Source organism: Gorilla gorilla, chromosome 11 (genome assembly GCF_029281585.2).
Source record: "Gorilla gorilla gorilla isolate KB3781 chromosome 11, NHGRI_mGorGor1-v2.1_pri, whole genome shotgun sequence".
NCBI classification, from domain to species: domain Eukaryota; kingdom Metazoa; phylum Chordata; class Mammalia; order Primates; family Hominidae; genus Gorilla; species Gorilla gorilla.
The window spans coordinates 73,869,498-73,892,517 of NC_073235.2; the positions used below are offsets into that span (position 1 = coordinate 73,869,498).

The window sequence follows — 23,020 nt, forward strand, 5'->3', positions numbered from 1 at the left end:
ATCTATCACTGATGGACATTTGGGTTGGTTCCAAGTCTTTGCTATTGTGAATAGTGCCTCAATAAACATATGTGTGCATGTGTCTTTATAGCATCATGATTTATAATCCTTTGGGTATATACCCAGTAATGGGATGACTGGATCAAATGGTATTTCTAGTTCTAGATCCTTGAGGAATCACCATACTGTCTTCCACAATGGTTGAACCAGTTTACAGTCCCACCAACAGTGTAAAAGTGTTCTTATTTCTCCACATCCTCTCCAGCACCTGTTGTTTCCTGACCTTTTAATGATCACCATTCTAACTGGTGTGAGATGGTATCTCATTCTGGTTTTGATTTGCATTTCTCTGACTGCCAGTGATGATGAGCATTTTTTCATGTGTCTGTTGGCTGCATAAATGTCTTCTTTTGAGAAGTGTCTGTTCATATCCTTTGCCCACTTTTTGATGGGGTTGTTTTTTTCTTGTAAATTTGTTTGAGTTCTTTGTAGATTCTGGATATTAGCCCTTTGTCAGACGAGTAGATTGCAAAAATTTTCTCCCATTCTGTAGGTTGCCTGTTCACTCTGACGGTAGTTTCTTTTGCTGTGCAGAAGCTCTTTAGTTTAATTAGATCACATTTGTCAATTTTGGCTTTTGTTGCCATCGCTTTTGGTGTTTTAGACATGAAGTCCTTGCCCATGCCTATGTCCTGAATGGTATTGCCTAGGTATTCTTCTAGAGTTTTTATGGTTTTAGATCTAACATTTAAGTCTTTAATCCATCTTGAATTAATTTTTGTATAAGGTGTAAGGAAGGGATCCAGTTTCAGCTTTCTACATATGGCTAGCCAGTTTTCCCAGCACCATTTATTAAATAGGGAATCCTTTCCCCATTTCTTGTTTTTGTCAGGTTTGTCACAGATCAGATGGTTGTAGACGTGTGGTATTATTTCTGAGGGCTCTGTTCTGTTCCATTGGTCTATATCTCTGTTTTGGTACCAGTACCATGCTGTTTTGGTTACTGTAGGCTTGTAGTATAGTTTGAAGTCAGGCTGCGTGATGCTTCCAGCTTTGTTCTTTTGGCTTAGGATTGTCTTGGCAATGCGGGCCCTTTTTTGGTTCCATATGAACTTTAAAGTAGTTTTTTCCAATTCTGTGAAGAAAGTCATTGGTAGCTTGATGGGGATGGCATTGAATCTATAAATTACCTTGAGCAGTATGGCCATTTTCACGCTATTGATTCTTCCTATCCATGAGCATGGAACGTTCTTCCATTTGTTTGTGTCCTCTTTTATTTAGAGGTCCTTCGCATCCCTTGTAAGTTGGATTCCTAGGTATTTTATTCTCTTTGAAGCAATTGTGAATGGGAGTTTACTCATGATTTGGCTCTCTGTCTGTTACTGGCATATAAGAATGCTTGTGATTTTTGCACATTGATTTTGTATCCTAACACAGGTACAATAATTTCTTAACAAAAATGAGGTCATACTGGAGAAAATTCTCTTCAGCTTGCTCTTTTCATTTAATGATATATCATACCCATCTCTTGATTTCAGTATACATAGATCTCTCATTTTTATTAACTGCTACATTATTTTCCAGTGTATGGAAGTAACTTTTTAAGGTTTTAATGAGGTGTAACTGACATACAGTAAACTGTATTCAAAGTGTACAACTTGGTAAGTTTTAATATATGTAGACACTTGTGAAATTTTCACCGTAATCAAGAAAATGAACACGTCCATTCCCTTCAAGTTTCCTTGTGCCCCTTTGTAATTCCTCCCTCCCACCCCTCCCCTTCTCCCCACTCACCTCCATCACTAGCATCCACTGATTTGCCTTCTGTCTCTATAGATTAGTTTGCATTTTCTAGTACAGTACAAGAAAGTATTGTATGTACTCTATTTCTAACTTCTTTCACTCAGCATAATTATTCTGAAATTCATCCATGTTGTGTATGTTTAACATACACAGTAGGTGTATGTTTAACTTTTTTTCTTTTTAAGTACAATTTCCATTTTATTTTTCTCCAGAGAATAGTCTGTCTTCAGTCTTTAAGAACTCAGCTCCTTACATGGGCTTTGGTGGGGGATGTGGGGCAGCACCCACAGGTCTAAATCAGGGTGGGGGTGTTTGGTCTTTGTGGGCTTCACGAGATCGATTCCTGACTACTTTGCTGTGAATTGCACAACTCACACAGTAATGTAGCTTCACATACAGCTTGGGAAGCACATAGGCATTGAAGACGCTCACTTCAGAAATGTCCCTGACTGCTGCGGCCTCCACTATGTTTCGAATGACGAATTTCTTAATGGCCTTGTCCTTGGGCACGCATCGGGCACAGTTAGTGCAGCGAATAGGATGCACGTGGCCGCGGCCCTTTTTGGCATGACCGTTGTTCCTTCTTTTCTTTGTCATCTTGGAGGCACGGACCAGAGATATATGTTTATCTTTTAAAGAAATTGACAAGTTCCTCGTTAGCATAGTGGTGAGTAAAAACAACCAAAACAAACAAATAAACTGCCAAGTTGTATTCCAAAATGGTTATACCATTTTATATTCCCACCAGCAGTGTATGAAAGTTCCAGTTCCTCTACATCCTTATCAACACTTGGTAAGCTCAGTACTTTTAATTTCAGCTATTCAAATAGGTGTGTAGTAGTATTTTATTGTGCCTTTCATTTGCACTTTTCTAATGACTAATGATATTCAGCATCTTTTCATGTGCTTATTTACCGTATATCTTCTTTGGTGAAGTATCTTAAAATTTTGTTCATTTTTACTGTGTTGTTTGCTTTCTTATTATTGAATTTTGGGAGTTTTAAATTTATTCTGATTATGAATCTTTTATCAACAGTAAAAAGGAACAAACTATTGATACATGTAGCAACACAGATAAATCTCAAAATAATTATGCTGAGTAAGAGAGGCCAGACAAAAAGATAAAACATATTAAATGATTCTGTTTATACAAAATATTGGAAAATACAAATGAATCTACAATGCATTCTAGGTTCTTTATCCTTCCTTCTTTCCTTTTATTTTGCAGGTAAATTCTCCCTGACACCCAACCTTTTCCAGAGACCTGCTTCTCTTGCCCTGTAAGCTTCATTTCAAAGACTAGACATTATGTATTTTCTGCATTTTTCTGTAGCAGGGGAGACTGGTAGCCTTTATGAGGGTCTGGGTCTTTTGCTTTGTCAAATGATCCTTTACTGAAATATTTTACTTTGTAGTTCTTAACTAACTGGGCATTCGACTGCAACATTGTTGAGTCATCTCTTCCAACTGGGCTGGTCTATTTGCTTGCTTTGAATATATCTCTTGTGTTTATTCCCAAATTTACATCTTTATTCATGCTACCACTTGGGTAAAACATTATCTTCACTATTTAAATACTCTTTATCCTTCAAAGCTCAAGTTAAATCCTACCTGCTCTTCCAACCTCATCTTGGGAATCTCTTCCTATCCTGAGTTCCTCTGGTCTTCACTGTCTTCACACTTATTATAAAGGGCATCCAAATTGGAAAAAAGGAAGTCAAACTATCACTGTTCACCGATGATATGATCATATACCTAAAAAATCCTAAAGACTCTTCCAAGAAGCTCCTAGATCTGATAAATGGATTCAGTAAAGTTTCAGGATACAAAATCAATGTACATAAATCAGGAGCACTGCTATACACCAACAACAGCCAAGCTGAGAATCAACTCAATAACTCAATCCCTTGTATAAAGGTTGCAAAAAACAAAATAAAATACTTAGGAATACACTTAGCAAAGGAGGTGAAAGATTTCTACAAGGAAAACTACAAAACACTGCTGAAAGAAATCACAGATGACACAAACAAATGGAAACACATTCCATGCTCATGGATGGGTACAATCAATATTGTAAAAATTACCATACTGCCAAAAGCAATCTATAGATTCAATGCAATTTCCATCAAAACACCATCATATTCTTCATAGAAAAAACATTCCTAACATTTATATAGAACCAAAAAAGAGCCCATAGAGCCAAAGCAACACTAAGCAAAAAGAATAAATCTGGAGGTGTCACATCACCCAACTTCAAACTATACTATCAGGCTTTAGTTACCAAAACAGCATGGTACTGGTATAAAAATAGGCATATAGACCAATGGAACAGAATATAGAACTCAGAAATAAAGCCAAATACTTACAGCCAACTAATCTTCAACAAAACATACAAAAACATGAACCAGGGAAAGGATACTCTATTCAATAAATGGTGCTGGGATAACTGACAAGCCACATAACAGAAGAATGAAACTGGATCCTCATCTCTCACCTTAAGCAAAAATCAACCCAAGATGGATCAAAGATTTAAATCTAAGACGTGAAACCATAAAAATTCTAGAAGATAACATCGGAAAAACTCTTCTAGACATTGGCTTAGGCAAAGAATTCATGACTAAGACCCCAAAAGCAAAACAAAATAAAACAAAAATAAATATAACAACAAAAAATAAAATAAATATAATAAAAACAAAAATAAATAAATCGGACCTAGTTAAACTGAAAAGCTTCTGCAAAGCAAAAGAAATAATAAGCAGAGTAAACAGACAACCCACAGAGTGGGAGAAAATATTCTCAAACTATGTATCTGACAAAGGACTAATATCCAGAATCTACAAGGAACTCAAATCAGCAAGAAATAAAACAAATAATCCTGTCAAAAAGTGAGCAAAGGACATGAATAGGCAATTCTCAAAAGAAGATGTACAAACAGCCAACAAACATATGAAAAAAATGCTCAACATCACTAGTTATCAGGGAAATGCAAATGAAAACCACAATGAGATACCACTTTACTCCTGCATGAATGGCCATAAAAAAAGAAAAATAGATGTTGGCATGTATGTAGTGAAAAGGAAACACTTTTACACTGCTGGTGGGAATGTAAACTAGTACAATCACTATGGAAAACAGTATGGAGATTCCTTAAAGAACTAAAAGAAGAACTACCATTTGATCCAGCAATCCCATTACTGGATCTCCCAAAGGAAAAGAAGTAATTATATGGAAAAAAACAAAACAAAGCAAAACAAAAAACACATGCACATGCATGTTTATAGCAGCACAATTTGCAATTGCAAAAACATGGAACCAATCTAAATGCCCATCAACCAACAAGTGGATCAACTAGTGTTCAAAATAACCAGCTAGCATCAAGATGACAGGATCAAGTTCACACATAACAATATTAACCTTAAATGTAAATTGGCTAAATGCCCCAATTAAAAGGCACAGACTGGCAAACTGTATAGAGTCAAGACCCACTGGTGTGCCGTACTCAAGAGACTCAACTCATGTGCAAAGACATACATAGGCTCAAAATAAAGGGATGGAGGAAAATTTACCAAGTAAATGGACAGCAGAAAAAAGCAGGGGTTGCAATTCTAGTTTCTGACAAGACAGACTTTCAACCAACAAAGATCAAAAAAGACAAAGAAGGGCATTACATGGCTGGATGCAGTGGCTCACGCCTGTAATCCCAGCACTTTGGGAGGCTGAGGTGGGTGGATCATGAGGTCAGGAGTCCAAGACCAGCCTGGCCAACATAGTTAAACCCCATCTCTACTAAAAATACAAAAATTAGCTGGGTGTGGTGGCATGCGCCTGTAGTCCCAGGTACTTCGGAAGCTGAGGCAGAGGAATTGCTTGAACCCGGGAGGTGGAGGTTGCAGTGAGCTAGACCACACCACTGCACTCCAGCCTGGGTGACAGAGTGAGACTCCATTTAAAAAAATAAAAATAAAAATAATTTAAAAAGAAGGGTATTACATAATGGTAAAGGGATCAATTCACAAAGAAAAGCTAACTATCCTAAATATATATGAACCCAATACAGGAGCACCCAGACTCATAAAACAAGTTCTTAGAGACCTACAAGGAGACTTAAACTGCCACACAATAGTGGTGGGAGACTTTAACGCCCCACTGTCAATACTGGACAGATCAACAAGACAGAAAATTAACAAGGATATTCAAGACTTGAACTCAGCTCTGGATTAAGCAGAACTGATGGATATCTACAGAACTCTCCACCCCAAGACAATAGATTATATATTCTTCTCAGTGCCATATGGCACTTCCTCTAAAATAGACCACATAATTGGAAATACGACATTCCTCAGCAAATGCAAAAGAATTGAAATAATAACAAACAGTCTCTCAGACCGCATTACAATCAAATTAGAACTCGAGATTTAAAAACTCACTCAAAACCACACAACTATATGGAAATTGAACAACTTGCTCCGGAATGATTCCTGGGTAAATAATGAAATTAAGGCAGAAATCAAAAACTTCTTTAAAACCAATGAGAACAAAGAGACAATGTACCAGAATTTCTGGGATGCAGCTAAAGCAGTACTAAGAGGGAAATTTATAACACTAAATGCCCACATTGGAAACCTAGAACGATTTCAAATCAAAACCCTAGCATCACAATTAAAAGAACTAGAGAAGCAAGGGCAAACAAATCTACAAGCTAGTGGAAGGCAAGAAATAACTAAGACCAGAGCAGAACTGAAGGAGATAGAGACACAAAAAACCCTTAAAAAAAAAAAAATCAATGAATCCAGGAGCTGGTTTTTTGAAAAAATTGATAAAATAGATAGACTGCTAACTAGACTAATAAGAAAAGAGAGAAGAATCAAATAGATGAAAAATGATAAAGGGGATATCACCACTGACCCACGGAAATACAAACTACCATCAGAGAGTACTATAAACACTTCTAGGCAAATAAACTAGAAAATCTAAAGAAATGGATAAATTGCTGGACACGTATACCCTCCCAACACTCAACCAGGAAGAAGTTCAATCCTTGAGTAGACCAATAACAAGTTCTGAAATTGAGGCAGTAATAGCTTACCAACCAAAAAAAGCCCAGGACCAGATAGATTCACAGCTAAATTCTACCAGAGGTACAAAGAGGAGCTGATACCATTCCTTCTGAAACTATTACAAACAATTTAAAAGGAGGGACTCCTCCCTAACTCATTATATGAGGCCAGCATCATCCTGATACCAAAACTTGGCAGAAACACAACAACAAAAAAAGAAAACTTCAGGCCAATATCCCTGATGAACATTGATGCAAAAATCCTCAATAAAATACTGGCAAACTGAATCCAGTAGCATATCAAAAAGCTTATCCACCAATCAACTTGGCTTCATCCCTGTGATGCAAGGCTGGTTCAGCATATGCAAATCAATAAGCCTAATCCATCACATAAACAGAACCAATGACAAAAACCACATGATTATTTCAATAGATGCAGAAAAGGCCTTCAATAAAATTCAACATCCCTTCATGTTAAAAACTCTCAATGAACTAGGTATTGATGGAACATATCTCAAAATAATAAGAGCTATTTATGACAAACCCATGGCCAATATTATACTGAATGGGCAAAAGCTGGAAGTATTCCCTTTGAAAACTGGCATAAGACAAGGATGCCCTCTCTCACCACTCCTATTCAACATAGTATTGGAAGTGCTGACCAGGGAAATAAGGCTAGAGAAAGAAATAAAGTGTATTCAAATAGGAAGAGAGGAAGCCAAATTGTCTCTGTTTGCAGATGACATGATCCTATATTTAGAAAACCCCATGGTCTCAGCCCAAAAACTCCTTTAGCTGATAAACAACTTCAGCAAAGTCTTGGGAAACAAAATCAATGTGCAAAAATCACAAGCATTCCTATACACCAACAATAGATGAGCAGAGAGCCAAATCATGAATGAACTACCATTCACAACTGCTACAAAGAGAATAAAATACATAGGAATACAGCTAACAAGGGGCATGAAGGGCCTCTTCAAGGAGAACTACAAACCACTGTTCAAAGAAATAAGAGAGGACATAAACGAATGGAAGAACATTCCATGCTCACGGATAGGAAGAATCAATATCGTGAAAATGCCCATACTGCCCAAAGTAATTTATAGATTCAATGTTATTCCCATCAAACTACTGTTGACCTTCTTCACAGAATTAGAAAAAACTACTTTAAATTCCATATGGAACTAAAAAAGAGCCCATATAGCTAAGACAATCCTAACCAAAAAGAACAAAGCTGGAGGCATCATGCTACCTGACTTCAAACTATACTACAGGGCTACAGTAACCAAAACAGCATGGTACTGGTATCAAAACAGACATATAGACCAACGGAACAGAACACAGACCTCTGTTAAACAGAGAAACAAGTCCACACATCTACAACTATCTGATCTTCAACAAACTTGACAAAAACCAGCAATGGGGAAAGGATTCCCTATTTGATAAATGGTGCTGGGAAAACTGGCTAGCCATATGCAGAAAACTGAAACTGGACTCCTTCCTTAGACCTTATTCAAAAATTAGCTCAAGGTGGATTTAAGACTTAAATGTAAAACCAAAAAACATAAAAACCCTAGAAGAAAACCTAGGCAATACCATTCAGGACATAGGCATGGGCAAAGACTTCACGACAAAAACACCAAAAGCAACTGCAACAAAAGCCAAAGTTGACAAATGGGATCTAATTAAACTAAAGGGCTTCTGCACAGCCAAAGAAATTAGCATCAAAGTTAACAGGCAACCTACAGAATGGGAGAAAATTTTTGCAATCTACCCATCTGACAAAGGGCTAATATCCAGAATCTACAAGGTATTTAAACAAATTTACAAGAAAAAAAAACGTCAAAAAGTGGGCAAAGGATATGAACAGACACTTCTCAAAAGAAGACATTTATGCAGCCAATAAACATATGAAAAAAGGCTCATAATCACTGATCTTTAGTGAAATGCAAATCAAAACCATGATGAGATATCATCTCACATGAGTCAGAATGGCAAGTATTAAAAAGGAAACAATAGATGCTGACAAGGCTGTGGACAAATAGGAACACTTTTTTTTTTTTTTTTTTGACATGGAGTCTTGCTCTGTCACCAGGCTGGAGTGCAGTGGCATGATCTTGGCTCACTGCAACCTCCACCTCCAGGGTTCAAGCAATTCTCCTGCCTCAACCTCCTGAGTAGCTGGGACTACAGGCATGCATCACCACGCCCAGCTAATTTTTTTGTATTTTTAGTAGAGACGGGGTTTCACCATGTTGGCCAGGATGGTCTCAACCTCCTGACCTCATGATCCGCCCACCTTGGCCTCCCAAAGTGCTGGGATTACAGGCATGAGCCACTGCGCCCAGCCAGGAATGCTTTTACACTGTTGGTGGGCATGTAAATTAGTTCAACCATTGTGGAAAACAGTGTGGCGATTCCTCAAGGATCTAGAACCAGAAATACCATTTGACCCAGTAATCCCATTACTGGGTATATACCCAAAGGAATATAAATCATTCTACTCTAAAGACACATGCACACATGTGTTTACTGCAGCACTATTTACAATAGCAAAGACATGGAACCAACCCAAATGTCAATCAATAATAGACTGGATAAAGAAAATGTGGTACATATACACCATGGAATACTATGCAGCCATAAAAAAGAATGAGATCATGTCCTTTGCAGGGACATAGATGAAGCTGGAAGCCATCACCCTCAGCAAACTAACGCAGGAATAGAAAACCAAACACTGCATGTTCTCACTCATAAGCTGGAGTTGAACAATGAGAACACATGGACACAGGGAGGGGAACAACATACACAGAGGCCTGTCCAGGGGTGGAGGGCAAGGGGAGAGAGAGCATTAAGACAAATCCCTAATGCATGCCAGGCCTAAAACCTAGATGACGGGTTGATAGATGCAGCAAACCACCATGGCACATGTATACCTATGTAACAAACCTGCACATTCTGCACATGTATCCCGGAACTCAAAGTAAAATTAAAAAAAAAAGAAAGAAAAAAAGAAAAGAAAACTACAAAAAAACAAAAAAACAAAAAACACACATCTGGGCCAGACGCAGTGGCTCACGCCTGTAATCCCAGCACTTTGGGAGTCTGAGGCGGGTGGATCACCTGAGGTCAGCAGTTCAAGACCATCCTGGCCAACATGGTGAAACCCCATCTCTACTAAAAATACAAAAAATTAGCCAGGTGTGGTGGCGGGCGCCTATAATCCCAGCTACTTGGGAGGCTGAGGCAGGAGAATCACTTGAACCTGAGAGGTGGAGTTTGCAGTGAGCTGAGATCGAGCCACTGCACTCCAGCCTGGGCGACAGAGCAAGACTCTGTCTGAAAAAAACAAACAAACACAAAAACCCCAAAAAACACACATGTGTACTGAACATGTAAAAAACAAAAAGAACCATATATGAAACAGGGCAAGAGGAATCAGATGATAAGTATAATTTTTATATAAGGAAAATTATATAATGAAGAATTCTTGGGATATGAACCCCACTGAGATTCTGTAAACTGTCTATTATTTAAGTGGGTTACATAATAGAAATCACGCTGCAACACACAGTCTTACCTTGGATCTACAGAAAACGGCTTAGCTCAGTGTTTTTAAACTGAAGGTCATAAACCTTGGTGAGTCATGAAATCAATTTAGTTACTCTAAGCAACCCTTGAATAAAGAAATAGAAACAGAGTAGAATAAAATAAATGGAAAATACTGGATGCACACCTCACATGGTAAAAACTGTACTGGAAACTTTTGTTCCTGTTTTATATATGTGTATATGTTATGTACACATGTGCTGGTCCATGATGGAAAGTGTGTTTCTTACTGGGAGCATGCCAGTGGCCTAGCTGATGTAGTCATGTAAAACAAGTGCTTAGTGCTTACTTATAAATGGCCGAGATCCCTTGAAAAGTTTCTATATGCTTAAACCAAGAACATTGTGAATAAGGAATGATTTTTCCAAGTAACTGTGTAAGTTGCTCAATATAGACAGATCTCTGGGCCATGTCTCAAAAGCATTTTGAATATCGTTTCCTGTTACCACCCTCCAAAATTGATAAATGCACTAAGTATAATTAAAAGACAATAGGCAAAATGTAAAATGGTTCAGTCACTGTGGAAAACAATTTGAGTTTCTCAAAAACTTAAACACAGAATTACCACATGACCCTGCAATTCCACTCTTAGGTATATATTCCAAAGAAATCAAAGCAGGGACACAAACAAGAACATAGTTCACCCATGTTCATAGCAGAACTATTCACAAGAGGCAAAACAGGGGAATAGCCCAAATGTCTATCAGTAGATGAATGAATAAACCAACTGTGATGTATACAAACAATGGAATATCATTCAGCCATAAAAAGAACAAAGTGCCAATACATGCTGCAAGGTATATGACCCTCCAAGACATTATGCTAAGTGAAAGAAGTCAGACATAAAAGGTCACATTGTATGATTCCATGTCTATGAAATATCCAGAATGGCTGGGTGCGGAGACTTAAATGTCTGTAATCCCAGCACACTGGGAGGCTGAGGCAGGTGGATCACTTGAGCCCAGGAGTTCAAGACCAGCATGGGCAACATGGTGAAACCCCATCTATACTAAAAATACAAAAAAATTAGCTAGCCATGGTGACACACGCCTGTAGTACCAGCTACTTGGGAGGCTGAGGTGGGAGGATCACTTGAGCCCAGGTGGTCGAGGCTGCAGTGAGCTGTGACCGTGCCACTGCACTCCAGTCTGGGTGACAGGGCAAGACTCTGTCTCAAATAAGCAAACAAACAAACAGACAAAAAATGAAAGACTAGACCAACTGTGGTGGCTCATTCCTGTAATCTCAGCACTTTAGGAGGCTGAGGCAGGAGGATTGCTTCAGCCTAGGAGTTCCAGACCAGTCTGGGCAACATAGTGAGACCCCACCTCTACAAAAAATAAAAAATTAGCCAGGTGTGGGTAGCACACATCTGTAATCTCAGCTACTTGGGGGGCTGAGGCAGGAGGATCACTTGAGCCTAGGAGGTCAAAACTGCAATGAGCTGTGATCATGCCACTGCACTCCAGTCTAGGTGACAGAGCGAGATGCTGTCTTTAAATTAATTAATTAATAAAGTAAGTAAATAAGTAAAAGACTATAGGCAGATATAAGTACTAGTAATACAAATACCCAGAATCTGGAAGGCAACTCTTTCTCAGCATATTAGAAACTAAATAAAAAAGAGTATCTTTATTTTTTCTTAAAATTAAAAAAAAATATGGTCATATAGAGAGTAAAATAATCCTTACAAACCAAAGGCTAAATGGAAAAATGAACTGTAGATAATTCCGAGCAATGCCTCTGAGAGAAAACTGGCATATGCTTTTCTAGAAACATCTTTAAAAAATCAAATTCAGGCTAGGTGTGGTGGCTCATGCCTGTAATCCCAGCATTTTGGGAGGCCAACACAGGAGGACTGCTTGAGGCCAGGAGTTCAAGACCAGCCTGGGCAACATGGCAAGACCTCCCTCTCTAAAAAAAATAAAATAAAACAAAATTAAAAATTAGCCATTATAGTGCCATTGTACTACAGCCTGGGTGACAGGGCAAGACCCTGTCTCAAAAAAAAAAAAAAAAAAAATCAAATTCAGCAAGAGAGGAAACACTATTCTTAAATATAAAGGAGAAAATAAGGAAGAAAACAAAAACTTTTGAACAGAATTTTGGACTTGAAGGATGGGGAGAACAAACCAGGTTTCGTTTAATTTACAAATCTTCTCCTTAAGAAGAAAAAATGTAAAAAAGGTGTGTGGGAAGATAATGTGAATCAACTACCTTCCTCTTCCCTGGGTGAAAGTTTTTATTACTGCTCTTACAGTATGTATCTGTGTTGGTAGACAGTTCACCACAGGTGTCGGGTGCAGACTGGCCAACCCCTTGGGGGGTATGCTATGAAGACGGATGGCTGTCTAGACTAGATCAATGTTTTTCAAACTGAATAACAGAGCCCTAAGGGTCCTCTTGGCTGCTAGAGTAAGTGAAGAGAAGTGAAAGGGAAAAGGAAGTGGTGCTGTTGATGCTCCAGGCCTCTATGCCTAATTCATTCAGGTCAGGTTTGCTTTTATCTTTTAAATCCTAGGATTCCATGTTAAAGCTTCACTTGAAAATAGTACTGTTGCTAAAGAAAATTATAAAAACCACTGGACTGGATCAAGGGTTCCCAAATCTGGCTTCTCAACAGAATTACTAAAAGAGCCTTTTCAAGTTAGAAATTCCTGGGCCATACCTCTAGACCTACTGAAATAGTAACTCCCTGAAGGATTCTTGTGCAGCCAGCCCAAAGCTAGCCCGTGTGTTTGAGGAGTGCTGGACCAGATGATCCTTGCTTTCCTGAGTCTATGACAAAACAGAACTTAAATCAGTAGGCAAGAATCTCAGGCAAGAGAGCAGGTGGTAGCAGATGGAAAAAGAGAATACAGATAGCTAAATCACTAGGGTCTAATGAAGAAAACAAAAAAATTGGTAAATGAGGAGCTTGCCTAAGATCAGAAGTTGCTCTGGAGATTTAATTGCCTGGCAAAGGGCCCATTTTATCTCATAGCCTGTGATAACTATCCATATTGGTGATGGTAGTGAAAATGGTTTAATGGAGCAGCTGTCCAAAAAAGTATAATGTGAACCACATACGTAGTTTTAAAATTTCTAGTAGCCATGGTAAGGAAAAATGAAAATAAAGAGGTGAAACCAATTTTAAAAATATATTTTATTTAGGCCAGGCACAGTGGCTCACGCCTGTAATCCCAGTACTTTGGGAGTCCGAGGTAGGCAGTTCACCTGAGGTCAGGAGTGCGAGACCGGCCTGGCCAACACAGCGAAACCTTGTCTCTACAAAAAACACAAAAATTAGCTGGGCGTGGTGGCGATATGGAAGGGAAGGGTGTGGTCCCTTTAAATGATACAGAAGCGGGGAAGGGAAGCGCTACTTAGAGGAGGACGTGGTCCCTGGCTAGGGCTCCACCCACATGAACCTAGGTGAGGACAGGCATTTCCTGCCCAAATGTTGTATTTTCCCAAGACCGCCCTGGCCTGCCACGCCCCCATCCTATGCCTATAAACAATCCCCTCCCCCCAGACCCCAGCAGGCAGACACACAGGTGGCTGGACATGGCGAGAAGCACATCAGGAGGCACCAGCACACCAGCAGGCCACCCACCAGCAGAACGACATTTGGCTAGGGCAGCCGGAGGAGAGCCCAGTCCACCTAGCGGTCCGACTCCAGGGGAAAACCATCTCCCTTCTGACTCCCCAATCTGCTGAGAGCTACTTCCACTCAATAAAACCTTGCACTCATTCTCCAAGCTCATAAGTGATCCGATTCTTCCCATACACCAAGGCAAGAACCCTGGGATACAGAAAGCCCTCTGTCTTTACGATAAGGCAGGGGTATAACTGAGCTAACACAAGCTGCCTATGCATGGCTAAACTAAAAGAGTACCCTGTAACACGCGCCCACTGGGACTTCCAGAGCTGTAAACACTCACCCCTATACACTGTCATGGGGTAGGAGCCCCATAGCCTGCCCATCTGTATGCTCCCCTAGAGGTCTGAGCAGCGGGGCACTGAAGAAGTGAGCCACACCCCCATCGCACATCCTGCAAGGGGGATATAGGAGCTTTTTCCCTTTCAGTGGTGCATGTTTATAATCCCAGATACTCAGGAGGCTGAGGCAGGAGAATTGCTTGAACCTGGGAGGCAGAGGTTGCAGTGAGCTGAGATTGCATCATTGCACTCCAGCCAGGGCGACAGAGCGAGACTCTGTCTTATTTAAAAAAAAAAAAAAAAAAAAAAAATTTATATATATATATATGTATGTATGTGTATATATAATTTAATTGCATATATCTAAATTTTCATTTACTTTTAACATATAATTCAATATAAAAATCATTGAGATTGTTTACCTTATTTTTTGTACTGTTTTTAAAATTTTACAGTACATCTCAATTCAGCCCAGTTATTAATATATTTCAAGTGCTGAATAACCACCTGTGGCTAGTGACTACCATATTGTATAGTGTAGAATTAATTAATTAAAAAATCAATGTATTCCCTTTCAAAATTGAGATTCGGTTGCAATAAAAACATAAAAAGCCCATGAATCACCTTCCTAGCCCCAGAGATGCTGTTCCAGAGGCTAGTCTGATAACAATTTTGTCTGCAGATATCATGCCCAACTTGACTTCTTCAGCTCTGACCACTCTCCCTCTTCCCAGCAGCAGTGTCTGCATGCTGGACATTTACACCTGAATGTCCTGCTCACAAAGCCTATTATTCAAAATGTCTAAAACCAAATTCACCATCTTTCTTCCAAAATAAAACAAATACATTTACCTCTTGATTTTCCTATTTCTATCAGTTACTTAAGATCAAAACTTCAGAGTCAACTTCTTCCTTTTTCTTTACTCTGCACAAGCACCAAATTCTGTTTATTCTTCTGTCACGATCTCTTGCTCACTGGCCCTTTTCTGCTTCTAATTCTTCCTGCTGATCAGTCTAGCATGGTGTTAGCAAATATATACACTTAATACACTAAGTATAATGTCATTTATTTATCTTTGGTGGCTCTATAATGCCTTATACTTCAGCTATGAATTCAGGACCATGCACATCTTAAACCTACCCCCCATCTGGCCTATGTCATTCCAACCTTATCTTTCACCAATCTCCTAGAAAAGCCTTTCTTAAGGCAAACTATCCTATCCTCTATCTCCTGAAAATGCCTTATATTTCCTCATCTCAGTGCTTTATGATTTTCTATCCACCTAGAATGCCCTTATTTCAGTTTACCTATTCAAAGCATTAATTCAACAATATTTGTGTATCAGGCATTGTGCTATGTACTGGAGGCAATATAAATACAGGCATATCTTGTATAATTATGCTTTGCTTGATCACACTTCACAGCTATTGCATTTTTTACAAATTGAAGGTTTGTGGCAACCCTGCATTGAGCAAGTGTATTGGCACCATTTCTCCAACAGCATGTGCTCATTTCATGTCTCTGTTACATTTTGGTAATTCTTGCAATATTTCAAACTATTTCTTTATTATTATATCTGTTATGAGCTGTGATCAGTGATCTTTGATGTTACTATTGTAATTGTTTTAGAGCACCATGAACCATATCCATATAAAACAGCGAATTTAATTGATAAATGTTATGTGTGTTCTGACTGCTCCACCGACCTGGCTTTCCCTGTCTATTTCCCTCTCCTCAGGTTCCCCTACTCCCTGAGACAAAACAATAATGAAATGAGGCCAGTTGATTACCCTACAATGGCCTCTATGTGTTCAAATGAAAGGAATAGTTATATATATCTCACTTTAAATCAAAAGCTAGAAAAGATTAAGCATAGTGAGGAAGGCCTTTTGCAAGCTGAGATAGGACAAAACCTAGGCCTCTAGCACTAGTCAACTTGTGAAATGCAAAGGAAAAGTTCTTAAAGGAAATTAAAGATGCTACTCCAGGTTGAGTGCTATGGCTCACACCTGTAATCCCAGCACTTTGGGAGGCTGAGTTGGGAAGATCACTTGAGCTCAGGAGTTCAAGGCCAGCCTGGGCAACATGGTGAAACCCCATCTCTACAAAAAATACAAAAATTAGCCAGGCATGGCAGTGAATGCCTATAGTCCCAGCTACTTGGGAGGCTGAGGCCAGAGAATCACTTGACCCAGGTGAAGGTTCAGTGAACCGTGACCACACCACTGCTCTCCAGCTTGGGTGACAGAGTCTCCCTGTCTCAAAAAAAAAAAAAGATGCTGCTCCAGTGAATACATGAATGAAAAGAAAGTGAAATAGCATTACTGATATGGAGAAAGGTTTAGTGGTCTGCATAAAAGATAAAACCAGCCACAATATTCCCATACGCCAAAGCCTAATCCAGAGCAAGGCCCTAATTTTCTTTGATTCTATGAAGGCTCACAGAGATGAGGTAGCTGCAGAAGAAAAGTGAAGCTAGTGGAGGTTGGTTCATGAGGTTTAAGGAAAGAAGACATCTCCACAGCATAAAAGTACAAAGCAAAGCAGTAAGTGCTGATGGAGAAGCTGTAGCATCGAGTTATCCAGAAGATCCAGCTAAGATCACTGATGAAGGTGGTTACACTGAAAAACAAACTTTCAATGTAAATAAAACAGCTTTCTATTGGAAGAAGATGTCATCTAAGACTTTCATAGCCAGAAAGGAGAAGTCAATGCCTGGCTTCAAAGCTTCAAAGGACAGGCTGACTCTCCTGCTAAGGGCTAAGGCAGTTGGTGACTTTAAGTTGAAGCCAGTGCTTATTTACTATTCCAAAAATCCTAGGGCCCTTAAAAATTATACTGAATCTACTCTGCCTATACTCTATAAATGAAACAACAAAGCCTGGATGACAACACATCTGTTTATAGCATGGTTTACTGAATGTTTTAAGCCCACTGTGGAGACCTAATGCTCAGAAAAAAGAATGCCTTGCAAAATACTACTGCTCACTGACAATATACCTTGTCACTCCAGAGTTCTGATGGAAATGTGCAAGGATATTAATGTTGCTTTCAGGCCAACTAACACAATATCCATTCTGCAGCCCTTGGATCAAGGAGTAATTTCAACTTTCAAGTCTTATTTAAGAACTACATTTCGTAAAGCTATAGCTGCCATAAATAGTAATTCCTCTAGTGGATCTGGGCAAAGTAAACTGAAAACATTCTGGAAAGGATTCACCAATCTACATGCCATTAAGAACATTTGTGATTCATGGGAGGAGGTCAAAATAATAACATCAATAGGAGTTTGGAAGAAGTTGATTCTAATGGATGATAAGGGGTTCAAGACTTCAGTGGAAAAAGTAACGGCAGATATGGTGGAAACAGCAAGAGAACTAGAATTAAAAGTGGGGCCTAAAGATTTAGCTGAATTGCTGCAATCTCATGATAAAACTTGAACAGATGAGGAGTTCCTTTGTAGGGATGAGCAAAGAAAGTAGTTTCTTGAGATGGAATCTACTCGGGGTGAAGACAGTGTGAACACTGTGGAAATCACAACAAAGAATTTAGACATAATTTAGACAACAAAGAATTTAGACATAATTTAGACAACAAAGAATTTAGACATAATTCTAAATATTAAACAAAATATTTAGAATATTACATACACTTAGTTGATAAAACAGTGGCAGGATCTGTGAGGACTGACTGATTTTGAAAGTTCTACTGTAGGTAAAATGCTATCAAACAGCATCACATGCTACAGAGAAATCTTTCATGAAAGGGAGAGTCAGTTGATGAGGGAAACTCCATTGTTGTCTTATTTTAAGAAACTGCCACAGCCACTCCAACCACCACCCTGATCAGTCAGCAGCCATCAACACTGAGGTAAGACCCTCTGCCAACAAAAAGATTATGACTCACTGAAGGCTCAGATGACTGTTAGCATTTTTTAGCAAGAAATTACTTTTTAATTAGGTTTGTACATTGTTTTCTTAGACATAATGCTATTGTACACTTAAGAGACTACAGTATAGTGTAAACATAACTTTTATATGCACTGGGAAACCAAAAAAATTGTGTGACTCACTTTATTGCAATATTTGCTTTACTGCAGTGGTCTCAACCAAACCTACAACATTTCTGAGGTGTGCCTGTAATCGTAATCTGTTTCCCTCACTTTAAGAAATCTTTCTAACTATGCCCAAACAGAAGTGTTTTTGCATTACTGAGTTGTTCTCATATGGCATATAGTCTGTAACACTCATTGAGCCCTCACAATTTACTGCCTTGTAGGGGTAATTATCAGCTTTTTCTGTAAATATCTATCTTTCCAAACAGGGTGGATTCCCTGAAAGCATAGATGAGAATCATACCAATATGATCTCCCTGGTGCTCAGTAAGCCACAGGTACTGATCTGCATTTGCTGGATGACAAGTATGAAAAAGAGGGAAGGAACTGTGGAGCAGGAGGAGGGCCCCACCTAGGAAAGAATCCTCACCCCCACCCAGTGACAGCAGGCAAATCAGGATCAGAGGTAAGTAGGAAGGGCCTGCAAGAACTCCAAGGCTACTAAAAGCATATGGGAAGTTTCACTCTTCCAATTCCATTTGCAATGAAATTTCAGAATCAGCAACACTTAAGTCAGGATCGGTTACCCTAGCTTTTGGACCTCTACAACATGAGTTAGGTCATCAGCTTTAAAAACCCTTTCTTAATTCTAAATGAAAATAATACCACTGGTGATATTTAAGAAACACACATAATATCAGACTTAAAAAGAAAACTCACCACATGTTGTGTTCAAAAACTTTGGCTGGGTCAGTTAAAATCCTTGATCCCAGAGGGGCCACTGGGTGGTAACCACTTTGGTATCTGTGTGGCACCTTTCCTAGCCTTAGACAAGAAATGGAATTTCTCCAAATCATATTCATCCTAAGCAGTACCTAAAAAGTTACAAATGATTAATTAGTCAACATAGATTAAACAGTGTATTGTTTATCTAATACCCAAAACCTGGTTCTAAAGGTTTTCAATCTGAGAATGCACATGAAAACTAGAAACTTTTTAATGAAAGATGAGCATAACAGCTTCTCTCCTGAAGTATATTCAGGCCAAGAGATGGGAGAGAAACATTTAGGGTGGGCAACACTGGCTGGCATTTTTTTGAAGCCATAGCCTTGACCAACTTTGCTTTGTTCGATATTTTATTTGCTTATTTAATTTTTAGCACATGATCAAAGCATGTCTGAATTTGTGTACTAAAGACAGTTTTTTTTTTAAAGTAATTTTATTTTTTGGGGGGTAAGTCTAGGAAAATATATTTCTAGGAAATATTTTGTGACCACTAGACAAAAATCCCAAGTATGGTAGAAGAATAAGAAAACAAACCTGTAATTCTCATTCTCCGTGCTGAACTGAATAATATGAAAATCAGTCAAATAAATAAATATTAAGACAGAATCTTAGCAATTCTTAATTCTAACAATCCTGTATACATATATTTTTAAGAATAGTCAGTAATATGGATGCAAAATAGATTTCCCTGAACAAAATGCATGCTTTGCCAGGCATGGTGGCTCATGCCTGTAATCCCAGCACTTTGGGAGGCCGAGGCAGGTGGGTCACTTGAGGTCAGGAGTTCGAGACCAGCCTGGCCAACATCGGAAAACCCCATCTCTACTAAAAATACAAAAAAAAAAAAAAAAAATTATCCAGGAGTGATGTGAGTTCCTGTAATCCCAGCTACTTGGAGGCTGAGGCAAGAGAATCGCTTGAACCCGGGAGGCGGAGATTGCAGTGAGCCGAGATTGTGTCACTGCACTCCCGCCTGGGCAACAGAATAAGACTCTGTCTCAAAACAAACAAAACAAAACAAAAATGCATGCTTAAGGCCAGGTGCAGTGGCTCATGCCTGTAATCCCAACATTTTGGGAGGCCAAGGTGAGAGAGTTACTTGAATCCAAGAGTTAGAGACCAGCCTGGGCAACATAGTGAGACCATTTCTTCAAAAAATAAAAAAAAATTAGGGGTGATGGTGCACATCTGTGGTTCCAGCTACATAAGAGGCCGAGCCTAGAGGCTGAAGCTGTAGTGAGCCATGATCATGCCACTGCATTCCAGCCTGGGTCATAGAGCAAGACTCTGTCTTATAAAAAAGCAAAAAAAAAAAAAAAAAAGCATGCTTATACCCTAGCTCAAGAGGAGAATCATCTGCTGATTAGCCCAAATCCATCTCCATTTCTGGAAGAATAACAAGCATTTAAAGAGTATGTCATCTTAATTATGTACTTGTAAATATGTCACTTTAAAATCTTTATGGAAAAGTATTAAAAAGAAGCTCTAAGGTGCTTACTTTTTCCAATAAGAAACCATTGTAATACTGCTTGACATTTCAGTTGTTCATCACAACATTCAGCCTAATGCTGTCAGCTGTCAGGTGGAAACAGATGCTAAAAGATGTGTGTATGTAATATGCATCACAGATTATTGGAGGTGCTATTAGGCGTAAAAATGCCATATACTGTGCACTCTTTACCACCGTACTGAAAATGAATAGGTTTAAGACTGTGAATTCCAAAATGAACTGCAGAATGTCAAAAACAGCTCTTTGTACTTTTAAACATAAAATTCAAGATTTTCCTTTTGGAAAAAAAAAGTGGGGGCATAGTTATACATACCAACAAGACTGTAATGGTTCCATTCAAATGTGACTTAACAGTGATGAGAAATGAAACCTTCAACAGCAAGTGCAGATGCTCCTGTTTCTTATTTGTTTTCCTTCTCCAGTAAATGCAAGCTCTTTGGTGGAGGCAAATGAAATGAAATGCTCCACCTACCACCACCTTTACCCTGATGTGCCTTTGTTCTTTTTGCCTGCCAATGTTCCACATAAGACTATCAGTGTTCTATAAAACCCTACCTGCAAAATTATTTTTAGAGCTCTTTCTGCAGTGAATAGTATTCATAAAATCTTTTGTATGCTGAAGAGTAAAAATTGATTACAACTAGAAAGAGAGGCAATTCATGCTCAAAAGTATAAAATGATGTAAATGTTTCCTACCCAGGAAAGGCAAATCAAAATAGAATTCCAATCCTTTAAATAATCACGTGATACTTATCTATACTCATCTATATATAGAAGAGGGAAGAAAAAAAAGTAAGAGTTTCTCTCACTATAAATGACCAAGAGCCTCTGCAGACAGAGACAAAAAGATACAACCAGATTGGATTATTAGGCAATTCAGGAAAATGTCAGAGAAATGTGAATCTTGCAGGCTGCTAGTCTGTGGAGAAAGTGTGGTGTGACCAGGGTCTAAATATGTGGCAATTTCCCTACTTAGGCAGCTGTTTCTTTAATTAACCACACAAACATCTTTATTTCACTTGCTTATCTATAACAGTTATGCACAGCCTTGCATTGCTATTTATCTTATTACATAAATATATAATAACTGTATATAGGAGATAAATACATAATAAAATTATATAAATGCCTTCTTACTTAAATTGCAAGCTTCTAGAGGCAGCAACAGGCTGCTCATGAATTGTTTGACTGATTACATAAAAATGGTATTTGTCTGACATAAATCTAATTGGATGGAAGTTACTTCATATTTTCCAGGGTGGATCCTAATTAAGATCCTTGCAGTGCGAAGGAAGTGATAGAAGAATGTGACAATGTATAGGTAGCTATCCAATTAAATTAACTACGATGATTAACAAATATGTGCTTTGTATTATTACTACCACGTTAGCCTAAGGTTTGCTGGTCATGGTTCAGTTTTGTGGGAAAAGAAGGGCAGGGCCAGCCCCAAATAAAATTGTGGTAGAAAAAGTAGGTTTCTGCCACCAGAATGACCCAATCCCTTTATGTACCTTCTCTTAGCTCTCTTTTGGCATACTCTAATTTGAATACCAGTTTAACTCAGATATTTGCACAACAAAACTGTCTGAATAAGTAGTATTTTTATTTGAAACAACACAAAGAGGTACAGTTTAAAATATTCCATTCATCCAAAAGAAGGCAAGAAAGGAAGAACAGAGGAATGAAAAACAAATAGGACAAATAGAAAACAAATACCAAGATAGCATATTTAAACCCAACCATATCAATACTTACAATAAATGTAAATGGGCTCCAATTAAAAAGCAGATTATTAACTTGGATTAAAAAAAGTAAGACCCAGCAATATACTGTTTATAAGGCAAGCACTTTAAATATAAAGAAACAAATAGATTAACATAAAAAAAGGTATACCATGCAAACACTGCATAAGAAAGCTGGTGGGGCTATATTAATAGACAAAGTAGACTTCAATGAAAAGACTATTATAGAGATAAAGAGGGGCATTTAATAATGATAATAAGCCATTTCATCAAGACAACATAGCAGTCTTAAAAATGCATGTACCTAATAACAAAGCTGTAAAATAAATGAAGCAAAAAGATAGAACTTTCTAAAAGGAGAACTTAACAAATTCACAGTAATACTTGGAGATTTTAACAACCCTTTTTCAGTAATAAATAGAAAAATAACCAGCGACAAGCTATCTAAAAATCAAAAAGGATAAAGAAGATTTGAACATTATTAACTTGACCTAGATGACATTTATAGAAAGAACATCATACAGCAATAGCAAGAATA

At 38.4% G+C, this 23,020-nt stretch overlaps 2 protein-coding genes across 7 annotated transcripts in view; both read right to left on the minus strand.

Moving 5' to 3' along the window:
* Positions 1 to 23,020, minus strand: part of METTL8 (methyltransferase 8, tRNA N3-cytidine) — a 113,741-nt gene that overhangs the window by 51,437 nt on the left and 39,284 nt on the right. For 5 of the 6 annotated variants that reach the window (XM_063694988.1, XM_031008749.3, XM_031008746.3 and 2 more), the window contains exon 2: positions 19,165 to 19,319. The exons of the other annotated variant lie outside the window; for it this stretch is intronic. In XM_063694988.1, coding sequence (XP_063551058.1) covers positions 19,165 to 19,307 — 143 coding nt within the window. In that variant the 5' untranslated portion in view covers positions 19,308 to 19,319. The remainder of the gene's footprint in view (positions 1 to 19,164; positions 19,320 to 23,020) is intronic. 6 annotated transcript variants of the gene reach the window in all.
* On the minus strand, positions 2,086 to 2,415 carry LOC101141346 (small ribosomal subunit protein eS26-like). Its single transcript, XM_019022699.3, has one exon. It carries the CDS (start codon positions 2,398 to 2,400, stop codon positions 2,101 to 2,103), a length of 300 nt encoding a protein of 99 aa, XP_018878244.1. The 5' UTR covers positions 2,401 to 2,415; the 3' UTR covers positions 2,086 to 2,100.

Excerpts from the sequence above, each read along its gene's own strand:
- LOC101141346 (XM_019022699.3), bottom strand. The coding sequence starts at position 2,400 with ATGACAAAGAAAAGAAGGAACAACGGTCATGCCAAAAAGGGCCGCGGC.